Source organism: Xenopus tropicalis, chromosome 2 (assembly GCF_000004195.4).
Source record: "Xenopus tropicalis strain Nigerian chromosome 2, UCB_Xtro_10.0, whole genome shotgun sequence".
In the NCBI taxonomy this organism is placed as follows: Eukaryota; Metazoa; Chordata; class Amphibia; order Anura; family Pipidae; genus Xenopus; species Xenopus tropicalis.
In genome coordinates, this window is record NC_030678.2 from 158571542 (window position 1) to 158598319 (window position 26778).

The 26778-nt window shown below is 40.2% G+C and overlaps 1 protein-coding gene across 2 annotated transcripts in view; it reads left to right on the top strand.

Moving 5' to 3' along the window:
• Positions 1–2200: 2200 nt before the first annotated feature.
• The window catches only part of parp4 (poly(ADP-ribose) polymerase family member 4), a 54090-nt gene continuing 29512 nt past the window's right edge, over positions 2201–26778 (top strand). For both annotated transcript variants that reach the window (XR_004221397.1, XM_031897308.1), the window contains exons 1-22: positions 2201–2332; positions 3750–3942; positions 4815–4878; positions 6399–6477; positions 7315–7413; positions 8072–8221; positions 9850–9987; positions 10179–10352; positions 11134–11294; positions 12038–12175; positions 13166–13264; positions 14297–14480; positions 17381–17540; positions 18843–18967; positions 19051–19179; positions 19258–19344; positions 20367–20531; positions 21211–21257; positions 22429–22510; positions 23675–23812; positions 24667–24847; positions 25225–25295. Coding sequence is in view for 1 of the 2 variants with exons in the window: in XM_031897308.1 (XP_031753168.1) it covers positions 2201–2332; positions 3750–3942; positions 4815–4878; positions 6399–6477; positions 7315–7413; positions 8072–8221; positions 9850–9987; positions 10179–10352; positions 11134–11294; positions 12038–12175; positions 13166–13264; positions 14297–14480; positions 17381–17540; positions 18843–18967; positions 19051–19179; positions 19258–19344; positions 20367–20531; positions 21211–21257; positions 22429–22510; positions 23675–23812; positions 24667–24847; positions 25225–25295 (2796 nt within the window). In the remaining variant the exon portion in view is untranslated. The remainder of the gene's footprint in view (positions 2333–3749; positions 3943–4814; positions 4879–6398; positions 6478–7314; positions 7414–8071; positions 8222–9849; positions 9988–10178; positions 10353–11133; positions 11295–12037; positions 12176–13165; positions 13265–14296; positions 14481–17380; positions 17541–18842; positions 18968–19050; positions 19180–19257; positions 19345–20366; positions 20532–21210; positions 21258–22428; positions 22511–23674; positions 23813–24666; positions 24848–25224; positions 25296–26778) is intronic.

Sequence of the window (26778 nt, forward strand, 5' to 3'; positions counted from 1 at the left end):
AATTAACTTTTAGTATGACATAGACATTGCTATTCAGAGACAGTTAGGGTCTTATTTACCTTCGCAACCAGGCAGTGGTTTGAATGAGAGGGAGAAATATGAATAGGAGAGGGACTGAATAGACAGATATGGCATAAAAATTAGCAATAATAAAATTGTAGTCTCACAGACCAATAGTTTTTTGGCTGCCGGGGTCAGTGACCCCCATTTGAAAGCTGGGAAGAGTCACAAGAAAAAGGCAAATAAAAAAACTATAAAATATAAATAATTTAGACCGATGACAAAGTTGCTAGAAATAGGATGGTCTATATCATACTAAAAGTTTATTTAAAGGTGACCCACCCCTTGGAAATATTTGAGACATTTTGAGAGTGCTCCATCACCCTAACATTTGTTCCTGCTAAAACAGATTTATTGAAAAAATAAAAATTTAACATGAACTTCATCTCGGGAAGCAAGGAACTTCCTAAACGTAATTCTGTGCTGTTTCCAGCTTCTCCTCAGATTCCCCCTTATTTCTTTCAGAAACAGTTGAGAATTGATTATATTTCCTGTGAGATGAAGCTGATATTACATTTGCATTTTTGCAACAGTTCCCCTTTAATGATGCATCTTGGCAGCGGGGCATTCCATATCGCTGACTGGGGAACCTGGGAAATAGCTGACACTCCCTCGGCCAGTTTGGCCATTTGTTTAAATTGCCACCAATGTTTTCCTATAGGAGAGGGAGAAATATAGGAGAGTTGATAAAACATCGATCAGAGTCAAGACATTTAGCTGCATCTACTACAATTAAGGGTACTTTTCCTTGTAGGAATTGCAGCCATTGCAATGGCATCATTGCTGGTTCCGCTGTTACCCATCCGCAGCACGGCACTAGACATGAAGTGGGTGGTTTTTATACTTGCGATAGCAAGGATGTCATCTACTGTGTCAAGTGCCCGTGCGGATTAGTTTATGTTGGACAGACATCCAGGCCCATTAAGATAAGACTCAATGAGCATAAATCTACCATACGGAATTATAAACCTCAATCTCAATCTCCCTCGAGAGTGATGAAAAATGTGAAAAGTAAGGAGATCGAAAGGAAGAGGGAGACCCTGCTGGCAAAGCACTTTTTTACATATGGTCATCAGGTGGCGCAGGTTAGGTGGCAGATTTTGGAAAAAATCAATGTAAAACAGGGTCAAGAAAAGAAGAAACTATTATCTCAGAGAGAATGCTATTGGATTTGGCTTTTACAATCTCGCCATCCAAAAGGGTTAAACGATGAATTTAACATGGCTTGTTTTTTATAGTTAACATTTTTTGCAGTTTTTGCTTTAGATAGATGTAATTTGTTTTTTCATTTGTGTCTTTTACAGATAATTTTTTTCCTGGGGGGACATCAGGGATAAATATTCCTTTTCGACGTGTTAGGGTAAGAGGTTCTGTATTTTTGAGCTGTGCTTATCCTATAAGGAAATAGCAATGTTTTTAACTAAGGTTCACTATGTAACATTTTAATCTGATAATTGTTACTTTATTTTTTAGTATCCCATGGGTCCTCTAATGTGATACATTGTTGTTATTCAGTCATGGGACTGAATTTAGAACTGACAGAAAAAGAAAATGAGTGTTTACATGTTTGCACAGAAAAAAGGTTTTTTATTATATTACATTTATATTGCACTTGTGTTTTTTATACTTAAATGTATAATATGTACTGTATTGCACGGATAAATTCACTTTGGTCCTATGTATATGATGCACTGTTTTTATTGTAACTTAATACCACTGTTGGTGTGGAAGTATTTATTCAATTGACCAATTAACTGTGGGATGTGGCTATTGTATTGGTATAAATGTCTTTTGCCTTCACTGATTTGTATGCTTGATAAAGGGGCTAGGTTTGCTCCGAAACGTTGCACCTCCGCAATAAAATTTTTTTAAAGGGTTTTCCCTTGTAGCCCTGAGTGCTTTTGCTTTTTGTTGCTTTGCAGTTTTGGGAGGGTGCCGATCCCTCTAGCAGAGTGCACCGGGCGTTCAATTTTGGAGAGCCAGGGTGTGCGGAAACGGTCTCTGTTGGACTCCCTCGGCCAGTCACAGTGGCAGGACTGATAGAAGCCCTTGCATGGTATCACTCCATTCAGCTTTATATAAGGTTTGTTGGCATAATTATAAATTATCTGTCTAATGAAAATGCTTTTTCTCTTTAAGGATGACTGTGATGTTCTTTTCAGACTGTGTGTTCTTCCTGAAATTAAATGACTTATCTTTTGATGAGAGGAAAGCGATAAAATTCATAATTACCTCGAATGGTGGAGTTATATCCTTTGTGCTAAATCAAAAGGTAAGTGGGCTGTACAGTAAGTGATAAAGTTGAATATGTGTGAAGTGAGGGTCCATTATATATGGCTGACTGGCTGTGACACTACTAGGGACGTCATTAGAGATCACCGCAGGCCACAACCCTCAAAACATCCATGTACAACAGGCTTAAAGTTTTTTAAAGGGGAAGGAAAGGAATTTTGGCATTTTACTGCCAATAGATTAGCCACGTTGGTGCCACCTAGAACGCTATACAGTATTTATTCTGCAGAAAGCATTACCAAACAGCACTAGAAGCTCCCTTTGTTTGTTTAAGATAGAAGCTGCCATTTTAACTTGGTCTCAGTAGCTTCCATGCTGCAGCTCTAGCTGCTGGTAGCTCAGATTACACAGAGTTGGGAGTAAGAAGCAAATTCTAATGGGAGGGGGAGGGAATTGTTATGGGAGGGGGTGGAGGAGAAGGCAGGGGGAGATGGAGGGAGGAGCAAACTGAGCAGACTGCCCTGAAGGATTTTTCTGAGAGAGGAAGTCTGATACCAAAGATCATGTGTACACAAAACGAGAAAAGAAATCCTGTGTTTCTTTTGATAGAGAGAGACAGTTTTTACCTTTCCTTCTCCTGGATTCTCAATACACCATTGCCCATAACCAAACACTTTATTTCACACTGTTACTAAAACCAAACTCAATTCCCTCTCGCAGTACTCTGCCTTCCAACCCTCCTATTCTGCACTAGGGTAACATCAGGGACTGCTGCACCCCCCACTATATTCAGTGCTTTGGTTCATGATTGTTTCTCATGCAGTGTCCCTTCTCAGCATGGATTTAAACAAGAAGTCAATGGTTGGGTTTTTGAGCTGTAAACCTACATTTAAACTGTTTATAAAAGCATCTCCCGGTGCTCAGCTCTATCGAGCAATAGAACCAAACAGAGAAGCAACAGGAGACCTAAGGTGGCCAAGGGCCTGAATCAGCAGCTTAAATCTGCCTGTGTACGGCCACCTTGAGTAACTGAAGCTTCTCAATTGCAAAAGTGCTCAGAAAATCAGTCTGACCAGCTTCATATGACTTTAAACACATGCACTTATTTATTAACAATGGGCATATTTGCACCTGAGCAGTAACCAATGGCAACCAAGCAAATGTGTGATTTCATTGTTTAACCTGCAGCTGGTTGAAAAAAAAAATTGCTGGTTGGTTGCTATGGGTTACTGCCAATGGGCAAACTTGCCAAGTGTTTATAAATAACTCCCCTCACATATATTTTATAAGAGGAGGGTAGTACACTGGATGTATATAAAGCCCTTCCAGTTGTTAGGTGCTGCTGGTCAGTTAACTCATGTAATAATGCATAATGACAAATTCTGAGTTGATTATTCTATGTAATATATACTGTACATTCCCCTGGTTTAATGGCTGTTTAATTCTCTGTATTTTAGTGCACACATGTTGTGGTGAACGCCATTGGCTGTTTAAGTTCTGCTCAGCAGAAGAATGCCCAGAAGCATCAGATTCAGATTGTGGACAGTCAGTTTATATGGCAATGTCTAGAAAAGAAGTGTCTTATCCAGGACTATCAATATCCGACTGCTGGTGTCAAACCAAGTGAGAAAGAACCAGAAGGCTGGCAAGGTAACAATGTTTGGTGTTTAGTATGGTTCAATCTGCTATGCTATTCTTTGTATAATGGTGCCCATACACAGGCTGAGCTTAGGGTTCACTGAATGATCAGCCACCAGGCTAGTTAAGGTGGCCATAAATACATGAATACACTGTGTCATTTCATTAATAATTCAATTCTTACCCTCAGGAGGAGGGTTGCCCATCCCCTGTTCCACCATGTAAATGCAGAGATTGGCAGCGGGCCAGAAACTTTTAGCAATGACTGCATGACAACACTACTGTGTGTAACGCTGCAATGTCCTACTGTAGATTCTTACCCACCGCCAATCTCTGCATCTTTGCTTCACGTCAAGATAAGAGCCGTCTTTAATTTGAAATACATCCAACCTCCTATAGTCTCTTCTAATCCAGATGAGTGGGAGGAGGGGTTTACTTATGGGAATCAGGAAGGATTGGTTTCCAGTGCTATTTAAATTCATTGTGACCTTGGGGAGTGATTGGCTGTGGCTGGGAAATCTGACTGTGTACAGTGATATGTGTAGTACAGTGCTAATTATGAATACAATCCAGCTGGCACTTAATACCGACCCCTCATAATGGCTACTACCTGCCAAGCCTGTATAAATATGGTGATCAGATTTACCTGTAGTCATTTCTGTCCTACTGATATAATGCTATGTGCTGTACATTGTAACTGTGCCTCTGCCAATCCTAGTTATTTCCATGTGGCACTGATCCTCAACCATGCTATAATAGTATTAGGCATGTTAGTGATGTCCATTGAAATGCATCATTTTTATTTGCCTGTCTGTTCAGCCAAGTCTAAAGTGTATCTTTATATTTCTGTAGTTCTTGCTGAATTTGCCTTCATATTTCATCAGATCCTGAAAAAACTGTTGTCCGTGGAAAATTCCCAACCCTGCAGAACATGAATGAATTGGACAGGTAAATTAATTCCTACATAGTATCCCTACTAGTATGTAGTAGGCATGCACCAAACCCTTTGTTTCAGTATTCAGCTGAATCCCCAAATCCCTGAGTTTGGATTCCACCAAACCAAACCATGATGCCGTATGGAAATAGCTGACTTGACTGGAAATGGCTTGGTGAGCGCAAGAAGCGCGTGCACAAAATAACTCGCGGCTGCACACGTAGCACACGTGTTTTCAATACATAGGGTTCTGATTTGGTTTGGCCTGCTCTTGGATTCCGAATCCTGCTAAAAATGGCTTGAATTCAGCCAAATCCCAAACTGAATCTGGGATTCTGTGCATCCCTAATATGTAGTGTACTCAAGGAGTTAAGTCTGCTGCTAGGCCACAAAGTCCCTATTAACTTATAGTAACTTATGCCCTGGTCGAGAAAGGTGTTCCCATAGCTCCAGGAGTAGAGTGAGTTGGTCCTGCCAGGAACTGCTGCTTTGGTTCCTGATGCCCCAGAGACTTCCCCAGTGAGGCTGCACTTAGGCAAGTGGCGTAAATAGATGTTACTGGGCCCCACATCAAATTCAATTTAGAGCCCCAAAACACTGGAAAGTTGACCTATTTTACTAAGATATATTGAAGTTGCTCATTATTTGGGGCCTCACAGGGCCCTTTACACCATTTTATTATTATATTTATCTATAAAATGCCAATATTTTGTGCAGCACTGTACATAAAGGTACATACAAACAAAGTGATACATTAGGTAATGAGGGCACAGTCCACAGGGTTACAATAGGGGTGGGTATAGTTACAACACAAGTTATAAAATTATATGGCTGTGGACAAAGTATATGTTAGGAAAATATTCAGTGTTAGTGAGGAGGTAAGGAGTCAGTAGTATATGACATGTAGAAATGGATGTGCTATGGGATATGCCATATCTGTTTGGTTAGAGGGAACTTTTAAAACTTTGCAGGGTAGGAGAGTGTCTGATGGTATAGGGTAATAAATTCCACAGGTAGGGAGCTGATATCCTGAAGTCTTGGAAGTGTGTATATGAGCAAACAAACCACTCTCAAACCATGCTCTAAAATGTTGAGTTTCAGAAAACGAGAAGACATCCAAGAGAATATGGGAGAGTGGCAGTTGGGCACTTGAGATATATTAGAGGAGGAAAGATTAGGACAAAAAAAATAGATGGTCAAAGGAGCTGATGAGATGACCCAGAGATGCAATGTATAGTAAGAAGAGTAGTGGTCAAAGGTACCCCAAGTGCAATATAAATGTAACAGTATTCTGCTTAGGAGCAGCTGGATTCAGGCCAGTTCAGCCAAGAAAGGATTACAATTATATAGATTTTCTATGGCAATCAGCATTTCACCAGATCCAGCAGGAGAGCCATGGAGGGAGTTGGATTTAAATGGCATTGACCAGAATCTGCTTATGTCGTGCTATTTACTAGGATGTCTCAGCTATTTCTCTGACACTGATTGGCATTATAAATGTTTCATTAATTATTGTTATTGCCTTTCTCTGTAGGGATTACAGTGAGTATGATGCAGAAATCTTCACCAACCCTTCAGATACTGAAGTAGCAAAATACAGTTTTTTTCAGAACGTGAGTGTCTGTTCTCTCAGACTGATATTATTGACATTTTTTCTGGATAAAAAAAAAAGAAATATTTGGGTGTGTGTATTATTCCTCATTCTGCTGAATATTATATACAGTAAATATGCCTGCAGTAAGTAATTTCTGCCTGTGTAAGCCTGCATGAATTTGACAGCGCACATGTGCTGTTTACATATGTAAATGTCACTGAAGATGTGTGAGAGGGAAGATGGCTGCCGGAAGAAAGCTATGTGTTTTAGGAAAATGTGATAGTGCTTGGGGATATATAAAATACAAATGGTGTTGTTTGGGAGAGATGTGCCCAGCCTATATACATGGTAGGAAAAGGTAAGGTTTACAGGTTTACATGTCCTTTAAGGGCATGTACTGTATTTGTGTTTATACCTAGATGTACATGGTGACTGTAGAAGCAGACAAATAATGTGGCTGGAGCATATACATGGCACATATCACAGCACCAGGGCATATGGCATTAGGGAACTGATATTTATTTTTAGGTTGTGAAAGCACTTCAGTTGCTGCTTCTATGGGAATATAGTGGTACACAAGAACATTTTAGTATTCTACCAAATGCTATTAAAAACAGAAATATACACGTTAATGTTTAAACTTTAGTACATTTCGTCACTCAATTTAAATTGATACCAGCACATGTGGCCTAATTGCTGCACTGGATTTCTGGAATAAAGTATCCCTAATATCTGCAATTTAACATGGAAGTCCCACCTAATGACGCTCTGTTATAAATGAAATTAGCCCTGGGATACCATGAAGATGGCCATGATGTGCATAATAGGTTCATGCAATTATTTTTTTCTTTTACAGGGTCCCAATGTGGCAGTTCTGGAGCTGCTGTGCTTTACAGAATCCTCTTCATTACTATTTAAAATATCTAAAATCATTTGTGATTCCAATGGATCTGAGGTAACTGGCACTACAACTGTGTGTGTTTGTGCAGACCCCGCCCCCTCCCACAACCGCAGGATCTGCTGTTTGGTAGTTACGCCACTGTTTGTGTAAAATGTGCAATTGTCTGGTGTTAAATAAAGTTTTTATTAAAAAATGTGCTTCTTTTAATGATCAGTATCTAAATGTTGTTGTATTTTACTATTTATATTATGTAAATGATCTTAGAATTAATAAATTACCAGTTAGGTTTCAATCTACTGCAAGGGGGCCTATGCTTATGGTGGCAGCTTTAGGGGACGGCCTTTGGGTGCCGGTATGGTAAATAAAAAACAAAAATGTTGGTTCTGCTGGATGCTTTCCTATTAATTCTGGAGGCAGAGCTGGGGGAGGGAACGTAACTGAGGGTCTGTGTTGGTGCACTATATAATTAGCATCTGTGCTCAATATTGTATATACTGCTTTCCCCCATATACACACACACATGGAGCAATGACAACTTAAAAGTACAAAAACAGGCCCATCAGTTGCTCTGTCTGATCAGCCTAAGGTCGAATGGACATGCATGATTCCGAGGCATCCTAGGCCATTGTTTTATAATAATCTTCCCTCCACAGGTGATTATTTTACTTGATTGTTCTCTTTCTTGATTGTCGATATTCTATTTTCTGTGCAGCCTGACAGCTCCTTTATGTTCGCAAACACAGCGGAGGCGGCTTGTAACAAGTATGAGAAGTGCACTGAGGATTTAGAAAAAGAAGGCTTTAAGAGAGCAAAGCGTATCCCACCAAAGGTTGCCCTGCTCACATCTGAGGCTCTGCGGAAGGTAACCAGGCTCTATATATCTGACCTGCTTTTAATTCTAATGGGTTACGCAATAAAATACAGCAGGGCTGGAACTAGGGGTAGGCAGAAGAGGCAGCTGCCTAGGGCGTAAGGATTCGCCTCTCCTGCCTACCCCTAGTCTGCGCTCCCTTGTCATGGCCCCCGCTGGTTGTCATTATGCAGTGGGGGCAATGACAAATAACAAAACAAAACATGGTTCACAGGAAAGATAGAGAAATAGGCATGTAAAATATCCAATAACCAGTACAGAGAAAAGCATATAGCATACATAGTGACAAACTGTAGAATAATACTGTCACTTCATCAACTTTTGTTGAGGGAAGCATAATGTTAAAGAAGAAGAAGTTGAGATAGACCACATAAGTGGCTATTAGGATTCAGAAAACATCTATCAGATAAATATCAAGCCAAAGGTTCCATATTTTTTTTACATTTTTCCAGACACCCTTTGAGCTTCATAAGTAAGTTTAATGGAGGAAAGAACTTTATTAATTATGTTAGCTCATTGCTTGATCTTAGGGTGTTATTTCCCATCCGGTGCTTTGCCACCAGTTTTTTAGCATAGTACAGGGTTGCCCTTATAAAGACTAAATTTGGTTCAGAGGTAGTAAATCGTCTATCAGTCTGAACAAGCAAATTACGTGTGCCAGGTTGTCAGCTAAATATTGTATGACCTCCCCCCAAAAGCTCTATATTGAAGGACTTTGCCATTATAGGAATAGGAAGGATGCCCCAGGCTCCTGACATATCAGACCTCAAACACTTGGCCTCTCACTGCTGGCCCAGCACTGGGGTAATGTACAGCTCGTGGATACATTTGTACTGAATTAACCTATTTTGAGGGAGGTTATATCACCATATAATCAATCTGTGGCCTCAACCCATTGTTTCTCGCTCAGGGCTGAGGAGGATTGGCGCTTCCGGGGGGCGGGGTGACATAAGCAATATCAACTGTGCTCTTAATGCATGGCAGAAATGGAGCAGGGGGCTGGGGTTGTCAACATGCATGTAATGAATATGACTGCCCAGAAAATAGAAACATACGTGAGGGAGGTGAGGCCATCTTTGTTGATTGCAGATGTAAGAGAAGTCCAGGCCATGTGTGTAGATTTGTTGGCCCAAGAAAAAGTTGGATAGAAATCTCTTTTCAGAATAGACTCTCAGGGATCCATTTGGGGGAGCTGTGTATTATGCCAATTTAGGCAGGTAGATCACTTGTATAGATTTATCCTACCCCACAAGGTAATAGGTAGCTTAGACCAGACAGCTGTTGCACTCCTGAACTGATCAATAACTATCTTCAATATATAAGGACAGGTCTGCGGAGATGAGAATACCAAGGTATTTAAATTTTGTGTCCCATTTAAGGCTCTGGTTTGTAGGGGTGCGAAAAGTATGCGAAAGGAATATAGTCATGATATGGAAATATCAAATCATGACTAAGATTTAATTGGCTCATTTTCCAGACTGGGGCTGAAGACACATTAGGGCTCATGTATAAAGTGAAAGACTGGGTGCAAACTCTTGGACAGCTTTGCTATAGGTCAAGGGGACAAGCCTTTTCTAGAGATTTCCTTCAATTCTAGTAACAATATGTGTTTTCAATAGCTCCTGCTTGAAGAAGCCATAAATGCTACCAAGTTATCTCCAGATGTTGGATATTTTGTTGAAAGTGTTTGGATTGAGGCTCTTGGCCATTTGGATAACATCCTCTCGCGTCCCGTAAACAGCATCAGTCTGAATGATGTAAGCCTTGTAGGAGACTGGAAACGTTGTTTGAAAATCACAATTCTGATATTACCTATCACATTATAGTATCTCATTTCATTTCTGTTAACACTGACAGTACGAGCAGTTTTGGCATACCTAATGCTGTATATTACCTTCTTACTCATACCTTATGGTTTTTGTTTGTTTTCCCCTAATTTATTTAATAGGTAAGCAAAGCAGAGGGTGTTCTGCTCCAGGTTAGGAAAGCTTTTGACACAGGAACAGAACCTGGAGACATAAGGAAAGCAATGGCTGAGTTTTATCGGCTCATTCCCCATAAGAAACCTCTGCAGGCCAACATTAATAAGAAACTTTTGTCAACAAAGCAGGATCTGTGCCAGGTATGGAACAAATCTTTACTATATAATATATTGGCAAGAACGTAAGATTTAGGAGGGTGAAGCAGTTCAGATATCACTTTATAATCTGCTTTTACACTGGGTTAATCTAAGCATGAAACAAGGTTGGGTCTGGAACCTTCACATCTTGAAGGAAACTTGACAAACTGGTGGCTTTCACAGGTAGCATTTACTGGTCACCTGTATAAATGCTAATATTTGATTGGATGCTGTGGCTTATAAGGCCTGAAAAAAAGTTTACCATTTATTAAATTACCACCTATATTGTGAAACTGCCCTCTGTATGCCGAGTACCCTTAGTTGTGAGAGCTGCTAGGGACACTGATGTAGTTAACTGGGAAACACTTTTTTGCATAATTAATGAGAATTTGGGGGGCCCAGAGTTACTATTCCTTGCTTGGCTCACTACATCAGTGTCCCACTTTACATCTAGGCCATCCAGAGGGAGATAAGTTAATTTATATTACCTGAATCTATAGCATATTTCAGCCTTGATCTGCATCCCTGTATGTGCTGTGGTTATGGCATAATGTAACCTGTAAGTTGGTCTAAATAGGAATTAGGAATCACAGTTCAATGTGGCATTGCACCTTAGAGAGCTGTTAGACTGAGTGGTGAGGATCTTCTATCCAGTGCATGAATGTACTTGGCCACAGTAAAGATGTGTATGTACTGCTAGAACTTGTATGCCATTCTCATAATTTTTACATTAGGCTCTTGCAAACAGCTGATTGAATGTCCATTTATATGTGTATCATTGCAGCTTATTAGAGATATGGTGAGTGTATGTGAAACCAACTCATTGAAGCCAAACCCAAGCAGCCTTGCCAAATACCAGGCCCTGCGATGCCAAATAGAGCATGTGGAGCCCAATACTGAGGAATTTCATCAGGTGTCACAGCAAATTATGGAGAACAAACACTGGTATGTACATACAGGAGCACTAAATATTGTACATAATATGTATCCTGAATAGAGAGGTTTTATGCCACGTTCACTGCTTCAAAGTACATTACACCCGACCTGGACTGGCAATCTGTGGAAAGGCTGCTGTAAGATGCTATAGATAGTCTCTATTTAGTGGGTCTGTGGGGCTGTTGGGCCTCTGTGTACTTGAAATGCACAGCAGAGGTGGGCCAAGACATCCTAGGCAACCTGGCCAGCCACCTCGCGCCCACACCCTCCTCCCACCATAGTGGGTGGAACCATGCAATGACAAGCAGCAGCGGGGGCAAGAGAGCACAGCCTATGTGTAGGCAGGAGAGGTACCTGCCTAGCGCCCCCGTTCCCCCCCACATGGTTGCCACCTGTCCAGTTTTGACCCAGACAGCCCGGTTTACGGGAGGGCTGTCTGGGTCAAAACCTCCTGCCCGGTTTCCAAAATTAGGAAAATCCGGCAAGACTCGGTAACATAGCCCCGCCCCAGTGACGTCACGGCCCCGCAGACCAGTCTGTTGGTCAAATGTTGTGAGGACCATGTGTTTGTCAGTGAGCTGTTTGCTTTAATGAAACAATGTGTATCATTTTGAATGATAACTTGCCTAAGAAAGAATTCTTGTTCATTCTTTTGTCTCTCTGTCTAGTCATTATATTGAGTAGACTCACCACCCACAATACTGTATATGGAAACACAAGACTTCCTGCATGTTATTTGGTTTTTCCTATAGTGAGGAGTCAATTAACATACTGAAAATATTCCGCGTTGGGAAATTAAGTGAAGCCACTGGGTTTCAAAAGAATCTTGGGAATGTCAAGTCCCTGCTCCATGCATCTTCCCCACGTCACTTTGTGGGGATCCTTTCCCGGTAAGAGGGTGCCTTCATGGACTGATATAACAGGGAAGAAGGACACTGAAGACAGCTATATCAAAAGTAGTAATTTACCACCTAACTAAGTAAATGATCGCACCAGTAGTGCTCTTGGTTCTAATTGTACCATGGGCCTTAGCATAGGGAGCACACACCAATGCATTCCACCTTTGTTAATCTAAAGCTCATATAGAGGCAGATTGCTGAGAGTAAATTGATTATTATAGCACTTGTATGGCATATGTACCCCTATAATACGTATAAAGCAGCAAGCAGTGATCATTCATATGTACTTACTCAGTGCAGTTAGCTAATGGAATGAGCTTTATATTATAGGGGTATTTATCTTTAAATGGCTTTAAAGGACAAGTCAAGTGTTATTCCCTAGTGGGGTGCCAATTTGTTAGGCACATCCCCAGTGAATGTAATCACTAACCTTAGGCTGCAGGTCAGAGCTCCTGTTCACTGAAAAGTGTCACAGCTTGTGGTTCTATTCATTAGAGCAGTATGCCGCCATCTTTTCCAGTGTCCCAGCGAACCCCATCACTGTCCTGGACCACACACGTGCTGTAGTATACAAATTCTAATATCTATCTGTGTAGTCCAGGAAGCAAAGGCAATCACTGGGACTTCAGGAAAGATGGCGGCATGGTGCTTAAAGCACAGTGTTAAAGATGGAGGCACAGCCTTATTCAGTTCTGGCATGGGGTTTGAAGTCTATGGTTTCATAAGTCAATAAAGTGAATGTCAGGGATTGTTCCAAGTTTTTGTTACACCTTTAACCCATTTCCAGTGGAAATTCTTACATGTGCATTGAACTGAAATAAATTAAATAGGGTGTCATTTGATAATACTATCTGTTTTGACATGACAGATCAGTAATGGGCAATATGAGCTATATGAGATATGCTTTACAAGATATGCTTAAGTTGGTATTAATTGTTAGTATTTTTTAATAACATTTTTGTATTGTTCTTTTCCCCTCAGTGGACTGCTCTTGCCAAAAAACGTGGAAGATGATTTGGGTTTGGAAAGAACTGATATTGGAAATCTTGGAAGTGGAATTTACTTTAGTGATTCCATAAGGTTTGGAATGCAATGTTTATTCTTTTACACAAGAGAGGCCAGAACTGGGGTTCCAAGGCTGAACTATCTTTCCTAAATTCCAATTCCCCCTTCCAGGTGAAGTGAGGTGCAGTTCAACGGCATCTAGAGAGGTCCAAGGTCTATGGTTTGGACTAAACCATAAATGAACTGGTACTGACAAATTGCTTGAATATCAAGAGGGACATTATAGTTTTTGAATTATTTGTCACCTTCTTCTGAATCTTTCCAGCTTTCAAATAGGGGTCACTGACCCCATGTATGGTTGCTAGGGTAATTTGGACCCTAGCAACCAGATTGCTAAAATTGGAAAGCTGCTGAATAAAAAGGTAAATAATTCAAAATATAAACCACGAAAAACAATTGCATATTTTCTCAAAATATCATTCTCTACATCATACAAAACGTTATTTTTAGTATAGTAAGGTGAACAAGCCCTTTAATTTGATTAAAATGGAGTCTTCGAGAGATGGCCTTCCCGTAATTTGGAACTTTCTGGATAACAGATTTCTGTGTAACAGATCCCATACAGGGGTGCTGCTGTTAAGAGGCAGCAGTGCCCCTGTAGTTACCGAGGGTGGCAAAAAGCCACTCCTGGTAACTTTAAGAGCCAAAGGATCTGCCTCAGGTGGGCTCTTGTCCAAGAATTGCCCCTGATCCATTACTTGTATTATAAAGCTGTCTGTAACCCAAAAGTAGGAGAGTGTGAAATAGGTGCCTGTCACTGTTACACATGTATTATTGTGCCTTAATGGTGTGTAGCTGCCATTTATTCTCTGTCACAATTTATTCTCTGTCACAATATGGCTGCTCTGTGTAACATCTTGTGCTCACAACAAAAATCAACACCAGTTAATTCAGTGGCAAAGTTGCAGTGTCCCAGATGCTTCACTCTGTCTGTTTAAAGCAAATTTGTACCACAAAATGATCTGGCAATTTACAAATATAGCTGGAGGTCACTATAAATTAGCTATATGGTCATAATCCCATTTGTCTGCCTTTGTTTTCCCACAGTACAAGTGTTAAATATTCGGAACCCAGTGTAACCAATGGGGCGCGTCTCCTGTTGGTTTGTGAGGTGGCTCTGGGGAACTGCAAGGATCTCTACAAAAGAGACTTCTCCCTTACTGGAGCTCCAAGTGGCTTTAACAGCGTTCATGGTGTCCGACAAGTGCCACGGAGAAAATCGGATTTTGAGGTAAATCTAAAGAGATTAATCACATTAAGTGCTTTTATTCATAAAGGACCAATCAGCAGATTTATCAAAATGGAAGCTAAGAGCTTACTATATAAAAATTCACCCACATTCTACTCATCCCCATGGAATTTTTAGAAGAATATTTATCAAACAGTGAGTTGTAACTTTCACCCATTGATAAATACACTTCTAAAAATCCCATAGGAATGAATAGAACGTGGGAGAGTGTTTATGTATTCAGCTCTAAACTCACATAAAAAAGCTGCCTCTTAGAGTTAATAAAGGAATAAAATACACCTTTTCTGGGCATGGCATCCCCTTGTGTTTAATACAGTGCAAACTCTACAATGTACAGTATATCTGCTTTAGTAATATGTTATTGTTTGTAGGGGTAAATTGCTATGTCTTGTGTTTGTCTCCTTTTACTCTTTAAAGCCCTGCTGGAGTCGATGGCTCAGTTATGATTTTGTATTTAGCAAACTCTTTATAATGGCCCCATCCCTTATTAATGCTTAAGGATGGTACTGTTTACAAAGATCCCCCAGTCAATTGTATTGCAAAATACTGTGATTAGAACAACACGTTTTGTGCTTTATGGGGGATTTATTTATAGGCTGCCTATGAGTAAGTGCCCCATAAGGCATGAAACGTGTTAGGCTGTATTCCTTGTCCAAATAAATGATCCTTTGAATTTTATTTTTTACTACTGCTTCAATGACTGATGCTCTTTTACATTTAAGATATTCTAGATGTGGGCTTTGTAAAGCTTAATAATAACCCTATCCTCCTATGAATCTATACCCCTTGTAATACAGCTCAAAACCTTGTTTGCCCTTGCAGCTGCTGCCTGGCATTGCTTGCTACAGCCAAGTTTATTACCTACAAGGACTCCAAGGTCCTTCTCCATTATGGATTTGCCTAGTGCAGTCCCATTAAGGGTATAAGTGGCTGCATATTTTTACATCCCAGGTGCATGACCTTACATTTATCCACATTAAATCTCATCTGCCACTTAGCTGCCCAGATTGCCAGTTGGTCAAGATCCTGCTGCAGGGATGTCACATCCTGGATAGAATTGACTGGTCTGCAGATTTTTGTGTCATCTGCAAACACTGATACATTACTTGTAATAATCTCCTCTAAGTCATTAATGAACAAGTTAAACAAAAGTGGACCCAGTATAGAACCCTGAGGGACCCCACTGAGAACCTTATTCCAAGTAGAGAATGTACCATTAACAACCACCCTCTGTACCCAATCCTGTAGCCAGTTTTCTATCCAGGTACAAAGAATATTACTAAGCACAAGAGACCTTACCTTAGAAAAGCAGCCATTTTTTGGATTTTGCCAAAACGTTTGATATAATGCCCCACAAGGGCATTATATCAAACGTTTTGGCAAAATCCAAAAAGATCACATCTACTGCACTCCCACTGTCTAGCTTCTTACTCACCTCATCATGAAAATCCCTTAAATGTGTCTGAATGGCCTATTCTCAAACTTACTGGCCTATAATTGCCAGGCTTAGGTCATAATCCCTTTTTAAATATAGGAAGTACATCAGCTTTCCTTACCATGAAAGTAAGTCTGAGAAAATCATACCCTAATGGGGAAACCTAATACACTTTACAGTTTTAAAATGTTGTTCAAACAAAAAGTAATATTCTTTTTTTTTTTTTTTGAAAGATTTTCTTTATTGCTTTTCAATTTTTAACACATTAACAACAAAAGAAATAAAAGGAGAATAGAAAGAGAGTGAAGGTAGGAAGGAAGGGATGTATTGGGTAAGGGGTGGGAAGGAAGGGGGGGGGGGAGGGGATTGGTTGGGCTTCCTTGTTTCCCTTGAATTCCTAGAATGTACTCATATTTGTTCTGTGATCTTGTTTCATGTCCTTAATAAAAAGTCTTTAAGTCCATATATTGGTCCATTGCTCTTTATTTGTGTTAAGGTATTATGTGTCATTGTCTGGGGTCCCTGTTTCTGAGCCCCCCTTTTTTTTTTTATTTATTTATCCAGTGTGCATTCTCACCGTGATTGCGTGTCTTTCAACCAGTTGTGCCATATTTTGTTAAATTTATCTGGGCATCCCCTAGCCTGGTATGTCAACTTTTGACTCGGAAGAGTGTCGTTTACTAGCTTTTTCCAGAATCCCAGAGTCGGGGGAGCCGTTGCCTTCCAGGTCATTAAGATTGCTTTTTTGGCAAAGTGTAGGATTTGGAGAAGACATAGTTCATCCGTTTTGTTCAGTGATAGTCCTTCTGTGTACCCCAGTAGGCATAGTAATGGAGAGCGGACGTTTGGAAGGTTTAGTATTGTAGTGCTGTAGTCCAGTAGCTCTGTCCAGAACTTTTGGATCTCTGTACAGTTCCAGAAGATATGCATATAGTTTCCTTGTTCCAGGTTACATTTGGGGCAGACATCCGGATATCCCGGGTATATTTGGGCCAGCCTGTGAGGTGTCAGGTATACTCTGTTCAGAAACTTAGTGTGTATGTACCTGTCTCTGGAGGAGATATTGGTGTCTGGTATTTGACTTAGAATTTCCTTCCAGTTAGTCTCATCTAATTGAGGGAAGTCCTGTTGCCACTTATATACAAAATGTTTGAGTGGATCAAACTCATTCTGCAGAAGGATAGTATATAACCAGCTAACCTGTTTGGTGAGGTCAGGGCGCCTCAAGTACTGTTCTAGTGTCGTTATTGTGATATCTGGGGCGTTACCCTGGAATTGGGAGTTTAGTGCATGTCGTAGTTGAAGAAACCTGAATAGCATACGATTATGCAGCCCAAATTCAGTCTGCAGTTGTGTGAACTGCTTGAAACCCCCAGTTGAGACCACATCCCCGAGGAAAAAGTAATATTCTGATGGAACTTTGGTATCTGTTGGTTTCTTCTAACAGGACAATGAATTTGTGGTGTATAGGAAGGATCAAATAAAAATGAGATATGTCGTGCAGTTTTGCACTGCTATTGACCAAGTCAACATGGAACACGATAAACTACATGATCAGGTTGAGCCCCTGGAGAAAGATATTGGAGAACAACCAGTGCAGGCAGAAGGTAAACCATTTCATTTGTGTTGTTACCATGATTAATGTTGTGCATAAACTGAAGCAACAATGCATGTACTTTTTTTATACTTAAAAAGAGCTTGTGTGGTTTAAAACCATGATGATAAAGCTAAGCAGCGGGGAATTGAGGGCTTGAAAGCTCATCTCTTATTCCATGATTGGATGCATGTGTAGAGGGGCAGTGACCATGCAGGCAAGTTGATGTGCAGCAGCAGCAGCCTTCTAGACTTACTAGTCATGAGGGCAATATGATGGACAACACCAAACACTTGACCTACCAAAATGTGCTACTGAACAGCTGTATTTGAGATTACAAAATAAACCCCACAGCTCAGTAGAATGACATCTGTTTGGGACATCCACCCATATTATCATCCCTCTCTTATCACTGTTTAGGTAGGGCAGTGCCCAGTGTTGGAGTGGCCAACCAGGATACCAGGAAAACTCCCAGTGGGCCCTTCTGCTCCTGACCATTTGGCCTACTTCATGGTCATTCCCTATTTCTGAATGGGAACAAAGAGGAGAAATAGATGTAAGGATTGATGCTAGCATGTAAATAAAAGAGACTTGGAGAATAAAGTGGTTGAGTGAGGAAAGTGGGTCCATGGTCTAAGGTTTTCTGGTGGCCCCTAGGGTCCCAGTCCAACACTGGCAGCGCCATAGTAGATAAAGGGAACAGGCTTAATTGTCCCCGTGCCATGTTACATAAGCTTCTTTCTTAACAAAAGAATCAGTCTTAAGCTGGCCATACACGCACCGATAATATCGTACGAAACCTTGTTTCATACGATATTTGCTGCGTGTATGGCAACTTGGCGAGGCGACCGATATTGCAGAAGGCTGCGGATATTGGTCGACTTGCCGATCGGGCAGGTTAAAAGATTTTGATCGGGCGCCATTGAAGTTGTCTGAGCAAAATCTGCCTTCAGGGCTGAATCGGCAGAAGGAGGTAGAAATCCTATTGTTTCTACCTCCATATCTGATGATTCAGCCCTGAATGTCAGTGGAGGGTTGGAACGATCTTTCGTGCGATTGAAAATCGCCTCGTGTGTGTCCAGCTTTACACAACCAAACCATCACTTTCTAATGTGGAGGCATATCCATTGATTAATTTCTTCAGGCAGTCAAGATAACTTTGCCTTTTTCTCATGCTGATCCAGTTCTATAGCAGGTTTTATTGGTAGATCCAGAATGAGTTACATTAATGACCCGTACTACATCATGAATTGCATTACATCAATTTTTTTTATACTGAGTTCTAAGAATTTGGAAAACTATTTTTTTTTAACAGCTCCCATGTTGGAAAATCTTCCGGAACCACAGAGCATAAATGGCGGCCTCCAGAGTGTTCATGGCAACCAGATCCCTTTAAAAAATATTGACGTTAAAGGCAGAATTATAGATTTTGTCGCAGAGGTAAGTACTTTTATATGTTTCATTTAATAAAACAGAACTAACGTTCTCCTATTACTGACAGTAACACTCCTTTTTTCTCTTAGATTAAAATATTCCAGACCTACATAAACAAATCCTCTGTTCCCATCGAGGCTAAATATGTTTTTCCCCTGGACGGCACAGCCGTGTGTGGCTTTGAAGCATTTATAAATGGAAAACACGTTATCGGAGAGGTACAGTGTATTATATGTTGAATACTTTGGATAAGAACATTTCTGTGGTGTGATTAATATAAGGGACCCTTCTGGCAGGTTAAAGAGAAGGAGCAAGCACATGAGGAGTACAGGGCTGCTATCAGCGAGGGACATGGGGCTTACCTTATGGACCAGGACGCTGCTGTGAGTTTGCTTTAGCAAAGTCCCATATAAGCATGGATGTGGGTTATGATGCAAATGAAAGAAGCTCATTCCTAAGAACCCAATTAAGTCTGTAAAGAAGGTGCCCAAGCTTGAGAATATTTATTTCACCTTTCCTTCCCCTTTAAGATAAATGTTATAGAATGTCCATAAAAAATGAGGACCTACTGCATATTGTGTCAGACTGTCACTGTCTGCATCATACTTAAATAAATGTAAAGGTGAACCACCCCTTTAAGGATCTAAAACCATACCTAATTGCTGTGTTAGAATTATAGCATTGACTTTCACAACATACACGGTGAGGTTCAAATAGCACCCTACTGTCTTAAGCTGTGGCCCTCTCTTTGGGGAGCCACCCAGCAGCAACATTGTGCTTACACACACTGTACAAAATAGATTTAAGGGACACTATGTCCCATTGGTACCCAGCATTGTGTGACAGGCCATTGGTGCCCAGTATTAGAGAGAAATAAATGAAGGGTGATTTGTTTAACCCTAAATGCAATACTGGAGTCATATAAAGGGTATATTTTCTTTACAATTTAAAGTACAGGTATGGGATCCATTATCTAGAAACCCATTATCCAGAAAGCTCCAAATTACGGAAAACCTGTCTCCCATAGACTCCGTTTTAATCAAATAATTCAGATTTTTTTAAATTGATATCCTTTTTCTTTGTAATAATACAACAGTACATTGTATTTGATCCCAACTAAGATATAATTAATCCTTGATGCAAAACAGTCCTATTGGGTTTATAAATATTTTACTGATTTTTTAGTAGACTTAAGGTATGGAGATCCAAAATACAGAAAGACCCCTTATCCGGAATACCCTTGGTCCCGAGCATTCAGGATAATGGGTCCTATACCTGTATTGCATTGTGCAGTCAGCTAGACACATATATTATAATGTGCGGCCCATTTGTCTACTCTGGGGCCATACGTGAAGCCCCTGAAATCTTGCAGGTAGTGAGATGTGACCATTCTCCTGCTTTATAGGACGTCTTCACTGTAAGTGTCGGAAACCTGCCCCCAAACGCCAAAGTAATCATTAAAATCACGTACATAACGGAACTGAATGTGGAGCATCGAAGAGTGACTTTCAACATTCCTGGCACAGTGGCATCTTGGCAAAAGGATAAAGCCCTGAAAGAAAATACTCAGGTTTGTACAGCTAGAAGTGTTATTTATCTGGGGCTCAGACTAAGGGCCATGCTGCAGAGTTCATCAAACCATGTGGAAAACAGTAGATTGCTATAAATTAAGCTACATGACCCATAAGCCGGAATATTCATGCAGTACATGATCCAGCCTTTCAGGATATGCTGAGGAGCAGAGCCAGGTTAAGTAGTATTAGTGCCGGAGTCAGTACTGCTTGGCCCCCTGTTCCCTAAACACAAAGAAAATGATATATATCCAGGGTCGGACAGGGGGGTGAAGGGCCCACTGGGGCTCCTGCAGGTGCCAGAACCACCCCCCCGCAGGGGCCCCTCTAACCCCTCTCGCAGGGCCCCCCCACCCGACGATCTCCCCCGAGCACGTAAATATAATGCGTCAGGGTCCACTAGAGCCAGGGCCTACTGGGATTTGTCCTGGTGGCCCAGTCCGACCCTGTATATATCCTACGTGCAGTAGGGGTAGGCAATATACATATTGCTTGGCCTAACATTACAGGCACAATACGGCAAGAAGTGGCCTCCCTTAAAGTTGGTTATGGCCCCTGACAGCTTGCGTTCCACAAGATTCTACCATTATAGTGGCATTTATTTGCCCTTTAATCAATATATTTTCTTCTTTTTAATTGTTGTACATCTCATGTGCTCATCATTTTTTTTTTTTGCAGGATACAGTAGAAAAAATCGGTATTGAAGAAAGTGGCGTAGCACAAGGGTAAGAATGTGACTCTGCTTTAAGGTACCAAACCAGGGAGTCTGACAATATTAGGGATGCAATAAACCCTCAGCTAGACTAGGATTTATATACTGACAGGAACGTTTTGGGGGTTTGTATTAAAGGATCTTCCTAATGAATACTTAGCCAACAGACAGTTTATATCTATTTAGGATTACCCAATGGCACATACTACTAGAAAAGAATATTGTTATCAAAATGGCTTTCTAACTCCTCTCTTTTCTCATATAGAAATGGGTGGTGCCCATTATTTAGGCACACAAGGCTATACGATTGGTAAGAGTGAAAGGCCATTCATACCTGGGCCCTCCGGGAGTTTAGCTGGTACCCTAGTGAGCCAGTCTGACACTGCCTTTAGTTTGTAAAGCCTTGGTTCCATTGATGTCATTTGGCCATTTGGTTTTTGCCTTGTTCCTATTGCACAGCTTTTCTGGCCTTTTTGGTTTAAGCTCTAATTAGTGATTGAACAATTAGCCACATCTAACTTAGCATTTAAAAAGTTACAGCTTTATGGAAACACTGTTATAATAATCACTCTGCTATATGGTTCCAGGATTATTCAAATTTAACACAGCAGCCCAAATTTCAGGTTTCTTCCTCTATGCACTGCTTTGAGCCCACTTAAAGGAACAGTAACACCAAAAAATGAAAGTGTATAAAAATAATTAATATATTATGTACTATTGCCCTGCACTGGTAAAAGTTGTGTGTTTGCTTCTTAAACACTACTACAGTTTATATAAATACCCTGCTGTGTAGCCATGGGGGCAGCCATTTAAATTGAAAAAAGGAGAAAAGGCACAGGTTACTAAGCAGATAACAGATAAGTAGCATAGATTCCCATTGTATTCTACACAGTTATCTGTTATCTTCTTATGTAACCTGTGCCTTTTCTCCTTTTTTCAATTTAAATGGCTGCCCCCATGGCTACACAACAGCTATTTCTATTAACTACAGTAGTCTTTCTGAAGCAAACACACAACTTTTACCAGTGCAGGGCAACAGTACATTATATTTTAATTATTTTAAAACATTTTTATTTTTTAGTGTTACTGTTCCTTTAAAGGTCCTTACATCAGACATTAAGATCATCTAATGCTTTTGACGCATTTGATATTTATATGTGTTATATGTGTCTGTTTTCTTCCAGTTGTTTCTCTCTGGAGATGTCTGTTGAGATGTCTTTCAAAATCGAGACTATATCATGCTTCACTCACAAGATTTTGATGAAAGTAAGCCATTCTGTTGCGACTAGCATTATAGTTCATTTGACTAGTAATTCTTATATTAATATATACCTCCTTGCCTGGGCAAATGAACACTCCAACTAAAAGATAAACCTAAACAAGCAGGGTAGAACCACTAGTTATATAAAGAACAGACTAGTGCTGAGTGAGCTGGAATTTTTGAACCTGCTACTATGTCCAAGGGTGCCTTGGAAACCCTGGAGCTACTGCCTGGTTAGGAGGTGGCATTAGCTCCTGGGTTTCGCCACATCAAGTTGGAACGGGAAGGACTTAGTGGTACCCAGCTCAAGGATATCAAGTGCCAAGAGTGCCCTTTAACTGAAGCTGGCAGGACCACAGCTGCAATATCGATGTAAATAAGCCCTACTGTGTGCAAGCAAAGTTCATGGGATTTCAGTGGGGGCTTTTATCTAAGAGGTTTAGAGCTGTTGGTGGTGGGAAATGGTAGAGCATCTCTGTACTTTAATACTGTACTAAAAAAGCTTACTTTTCCTTATTTACTGTATTTTAAAATTAGGGGCAGATTTTTTAAAATTCAAAAAGTGATTTTGATTTGTCTTTTTGAATGTCATTTTGAAAAATGCAGCAAAAATGATCGCAAAAATATAGTAGGAAGAATCATTTTCAATTTACACAACTTTTCTATTGGTAGAGATGAAAAGATCTAGAAGTCAGGAGTGCAGGAATAGTTCAGCTGGAACATGGAATTAATTTCGGCAGATTTAAAGTAATTTTTGTCAAAAAAAAAATTACAAACCAATGGACTTACCTGGTGTTCTCTCTTTACCCCAATTTATGTCCTCAGTTACTAATTCCCCTCTTTTCTTCTCCTACCCAACTAAAACCTCACTATAAATAAAGGTGAACCATACTTACACCTCCAACCTATCCCTACATATGTCTTGTTATTAATAATATATATGTCAAAGAAAGCAGTATTACATGCTTCACTAATTGAAAGAAACTATGTAAACTGTCATTATTGCTTATGTTTAATAAAAAAGAAGTTTTTTACAAACCAAAAAACTCAATATGTGCAAATCTGATAACTGGCAGTATTTAGTGAGACCTGATTATAGTTTCTTATTTTTCACTGACGTTCGTTCGTTCGTTCGTTCATTCATTCATTGTATTGCCATTTCTTTACAGAAAACGGATTGCACAGCTGTGGTTGCAACAAAAACACCCAGTTCATGGGACGATGAAGGGTTTCAGCTCTACGTCCTACTGAAATGCTCCAGCCAGCCAAGAATGTGGGTAGAAAAACATCCTGATGAGGACAGTGAGGTAAAGCAGTGTTATCGTTATAGCAGGTGTAGTAGGTAAACCACATTCACATGGTCTTATCTACAAAATCAGCATAGGATGCTGTGTAAAGCTGAACCTATAATTCACTGTATTTTACAATTATCTAAGTGTGATTGTGACAGTGAATACAGGGCAGGTTATAAAATTTCATCTGCTGATACACCATGTTGGCCAAAGCATAGGTCGATCGGCTGGAGAGTTCACCTTATTGGTCTGGGTATGGCCGCCTTAGCAGACAAAGCCACTCCTATTGACTAAGACTGTCCATCCCTGCAGTTTCCTCCCAAACTCAAAAACATACAAGAAGGTTAATTGGCTCCTACTAAAATTGCCTGTAGTGTGTGTGAATGTGATAGGGACCTTAGATTGTAAGCTAAACTGGGGCAAGAACTGATTGGAATGATTGTAAGCTCTTTTGGACAGGGCTCTCTTCACCTCTTGTTTCGGTTATTGATTGCTTTATATGTCACTCTGTATGTCCAATGTATGAAACCCACTTATTGTACAGCACTGCGGAATACATGGGCGCTTTTTTAAATAAATGTTAATAATAATGATGTATGATCTCTCTACAGCATTGTGGGATATGCCAGTGCTATAAACATAAATGGTAATAAATAGTCATTTAAATCCCACTATCTGAAGTGTGACTGCTAGTAAAGAAACTCGGAAGCTCAAGTATTTATTTTTCCTTACTTCTACCCTGAACTAAAGAAAGTACTTACAGCAATACCCACCTGGAATTATAGCCACACGGACTGTGAAACAGGCCTGTGGATATGTACTACTGGGAATAGACTTACATACATGTATGTATCCTTCTGTTCCTACAGGCATGCATGCTTGTGTTCCTGCCTAGTTTTGAGACAAGCAGACATTACAGGGATTTAACCATCTTACTTGATTGCTCCAATTCTATGGAATCCACTTTCCAAACTGCAAAATTGATTGCTCTGCTTGCAGCCAGCTCGTTAAACCCATGGCACAACATAAACATAATCAGCTTTGGTACAGGTACGTCATACAATTAAATCTTAAAGAAAGTGTTGTGTTCCTCATCTCTGTGTGGGACATGTTTGCAAAGGAAACACAAGCTATGAGCAAAGGGGTTATTAGTATGTCAGGGTGTGACTATGTGTTTGGGAATGGGGGGGCCTCTGGGCGCCCTGATAACAAATCTGGCACTGCTGAATACTTCACTTTAAGCCCACACACACGCTCCTTGCTAAAGGGACACCCACAAGCAATAGGAGTTCCTTACAATTGTAGGGAATAAAATCAGTATTTACATATATCAGCATTTCTTTAATGTGTTTTTGAGGTTACCAACCTGTTGCTTAAAAGTACAAAGCTGACATGTCCACCACTGATGTACATTTTGTGACTTTCAGGTTATAAGGAGTTTAGAATCCGTCCAAAGGAGAACAAGAACTTGTTACCAGAGGTGGAACAGTTTATTAAAGTAAGAGCCATTTCTTATTGTAAATTGCAAGTGGGCCCCCCGCCTCTATGCTCATAGTTTGCCCCCATACAACCCACCCTTACTACTGCTACTGTATTATTTTAGTGCTTTCAGTTGTTATATAACTGTTCAACTGTTATGTACAGTAGCTTCCTGAATAATTTCTATTTTACAAAATGCATGAGTTAATGGTGATGCTTCAGCAGAACTCTGCACTGAAAAACATTTTTTAAAAGAGCAGATCCCTGTATAATGTAAATAATTAAACACTCCTGACTTATTACTCAAACAGATAAATAACTTAGCTCTGGAGCACCCTCTTTTGCTTTAGACTTGTCAGAAATAGGTCTTATGGGGAAAAGAGAGAAGAAAAAAAGAAAAAGGAAAAACAGTACCATAATACAGCAAGCAACTTTAGCTATTACACTCTCTAGTATATATTTAACATTAATTAGTGACCACCAATATTAATAAACATGCTCAGAGGTCCAGGGTATTAAATGAGCTGAGCGCTGTGATTGCCAAGCCTCTTCACATAATTTTTCAGGATTCGTTGAGGTTTGGCATGGTGCCGAGAGACTGGCGGATTGCTAATGTGGTGCCATTATTTAAAAAGGGATCTCATTCTCAGCCTGAAAACTATAGGCCTGTTAGTCTGACATCAGTAGTAGGAAAGCTTCTGGAAGGGGTAATAAGGGATAGGATAGTTGAATACATTGCAGTTCACAATACTATTAGTTTGTGCCAGCATGGTTTTATTCGTAACAGATCTTGCCAGACTAATTTAGTCGCCTTTTATGAGGAGGTGAGCAGGAACCTTGATGCTGGAATGGCAGTTGATGTCATCTACTTAGATTTTGCTAAAGCGTTTGATACAGTACCTCACAGAAGGTTAATGATCAAATTGAGGAATATTGGCCTAGAACATAATATTTGTAATTGGATAGAGAACTGGCTGAAGGATAGAGTACAAAGAGTGGCGGTAAATGGAACATTTTCTAATTGGGCCAGTGTGGTTAGTGGAGTACCGCAGGGGTCAGTCCTTGGTCCTTTGCTTTTTAACTTGTTTATTAATGACCTGGAGGGGGGCATAGACAGTACTGTTTCTATTTTTGCTGATGACACTAAATTGTGCAAAACTATAAGTTCCATGCAGGATGCTGCCGCTTTGCAGAGAGATTTGACAAAATTGGAAAACTGGGCAGCTAACTGGAAAATGAGGTTCAATGTTGACAAGTGCAAAGTTATGCACTTTGGTAGGAATAATATAAACGCAAACTATCTACTGAATGGTAGTGTGTTGGGGGCATCCTTAATGGAGAAGGATCTAGGGGTTTTTGTAGATCACAAGTTGTCCAATTCCAGGCAGTGTCATTCTGTGGCTACTAAAGCAAATAAAGTGCTGTCTTGTATAAAAAAGGGCATTGACTCAAGGGATGAGAACATATTTTTGCCGCTTTATAGGTCCCTGGTAAGGCCTCAC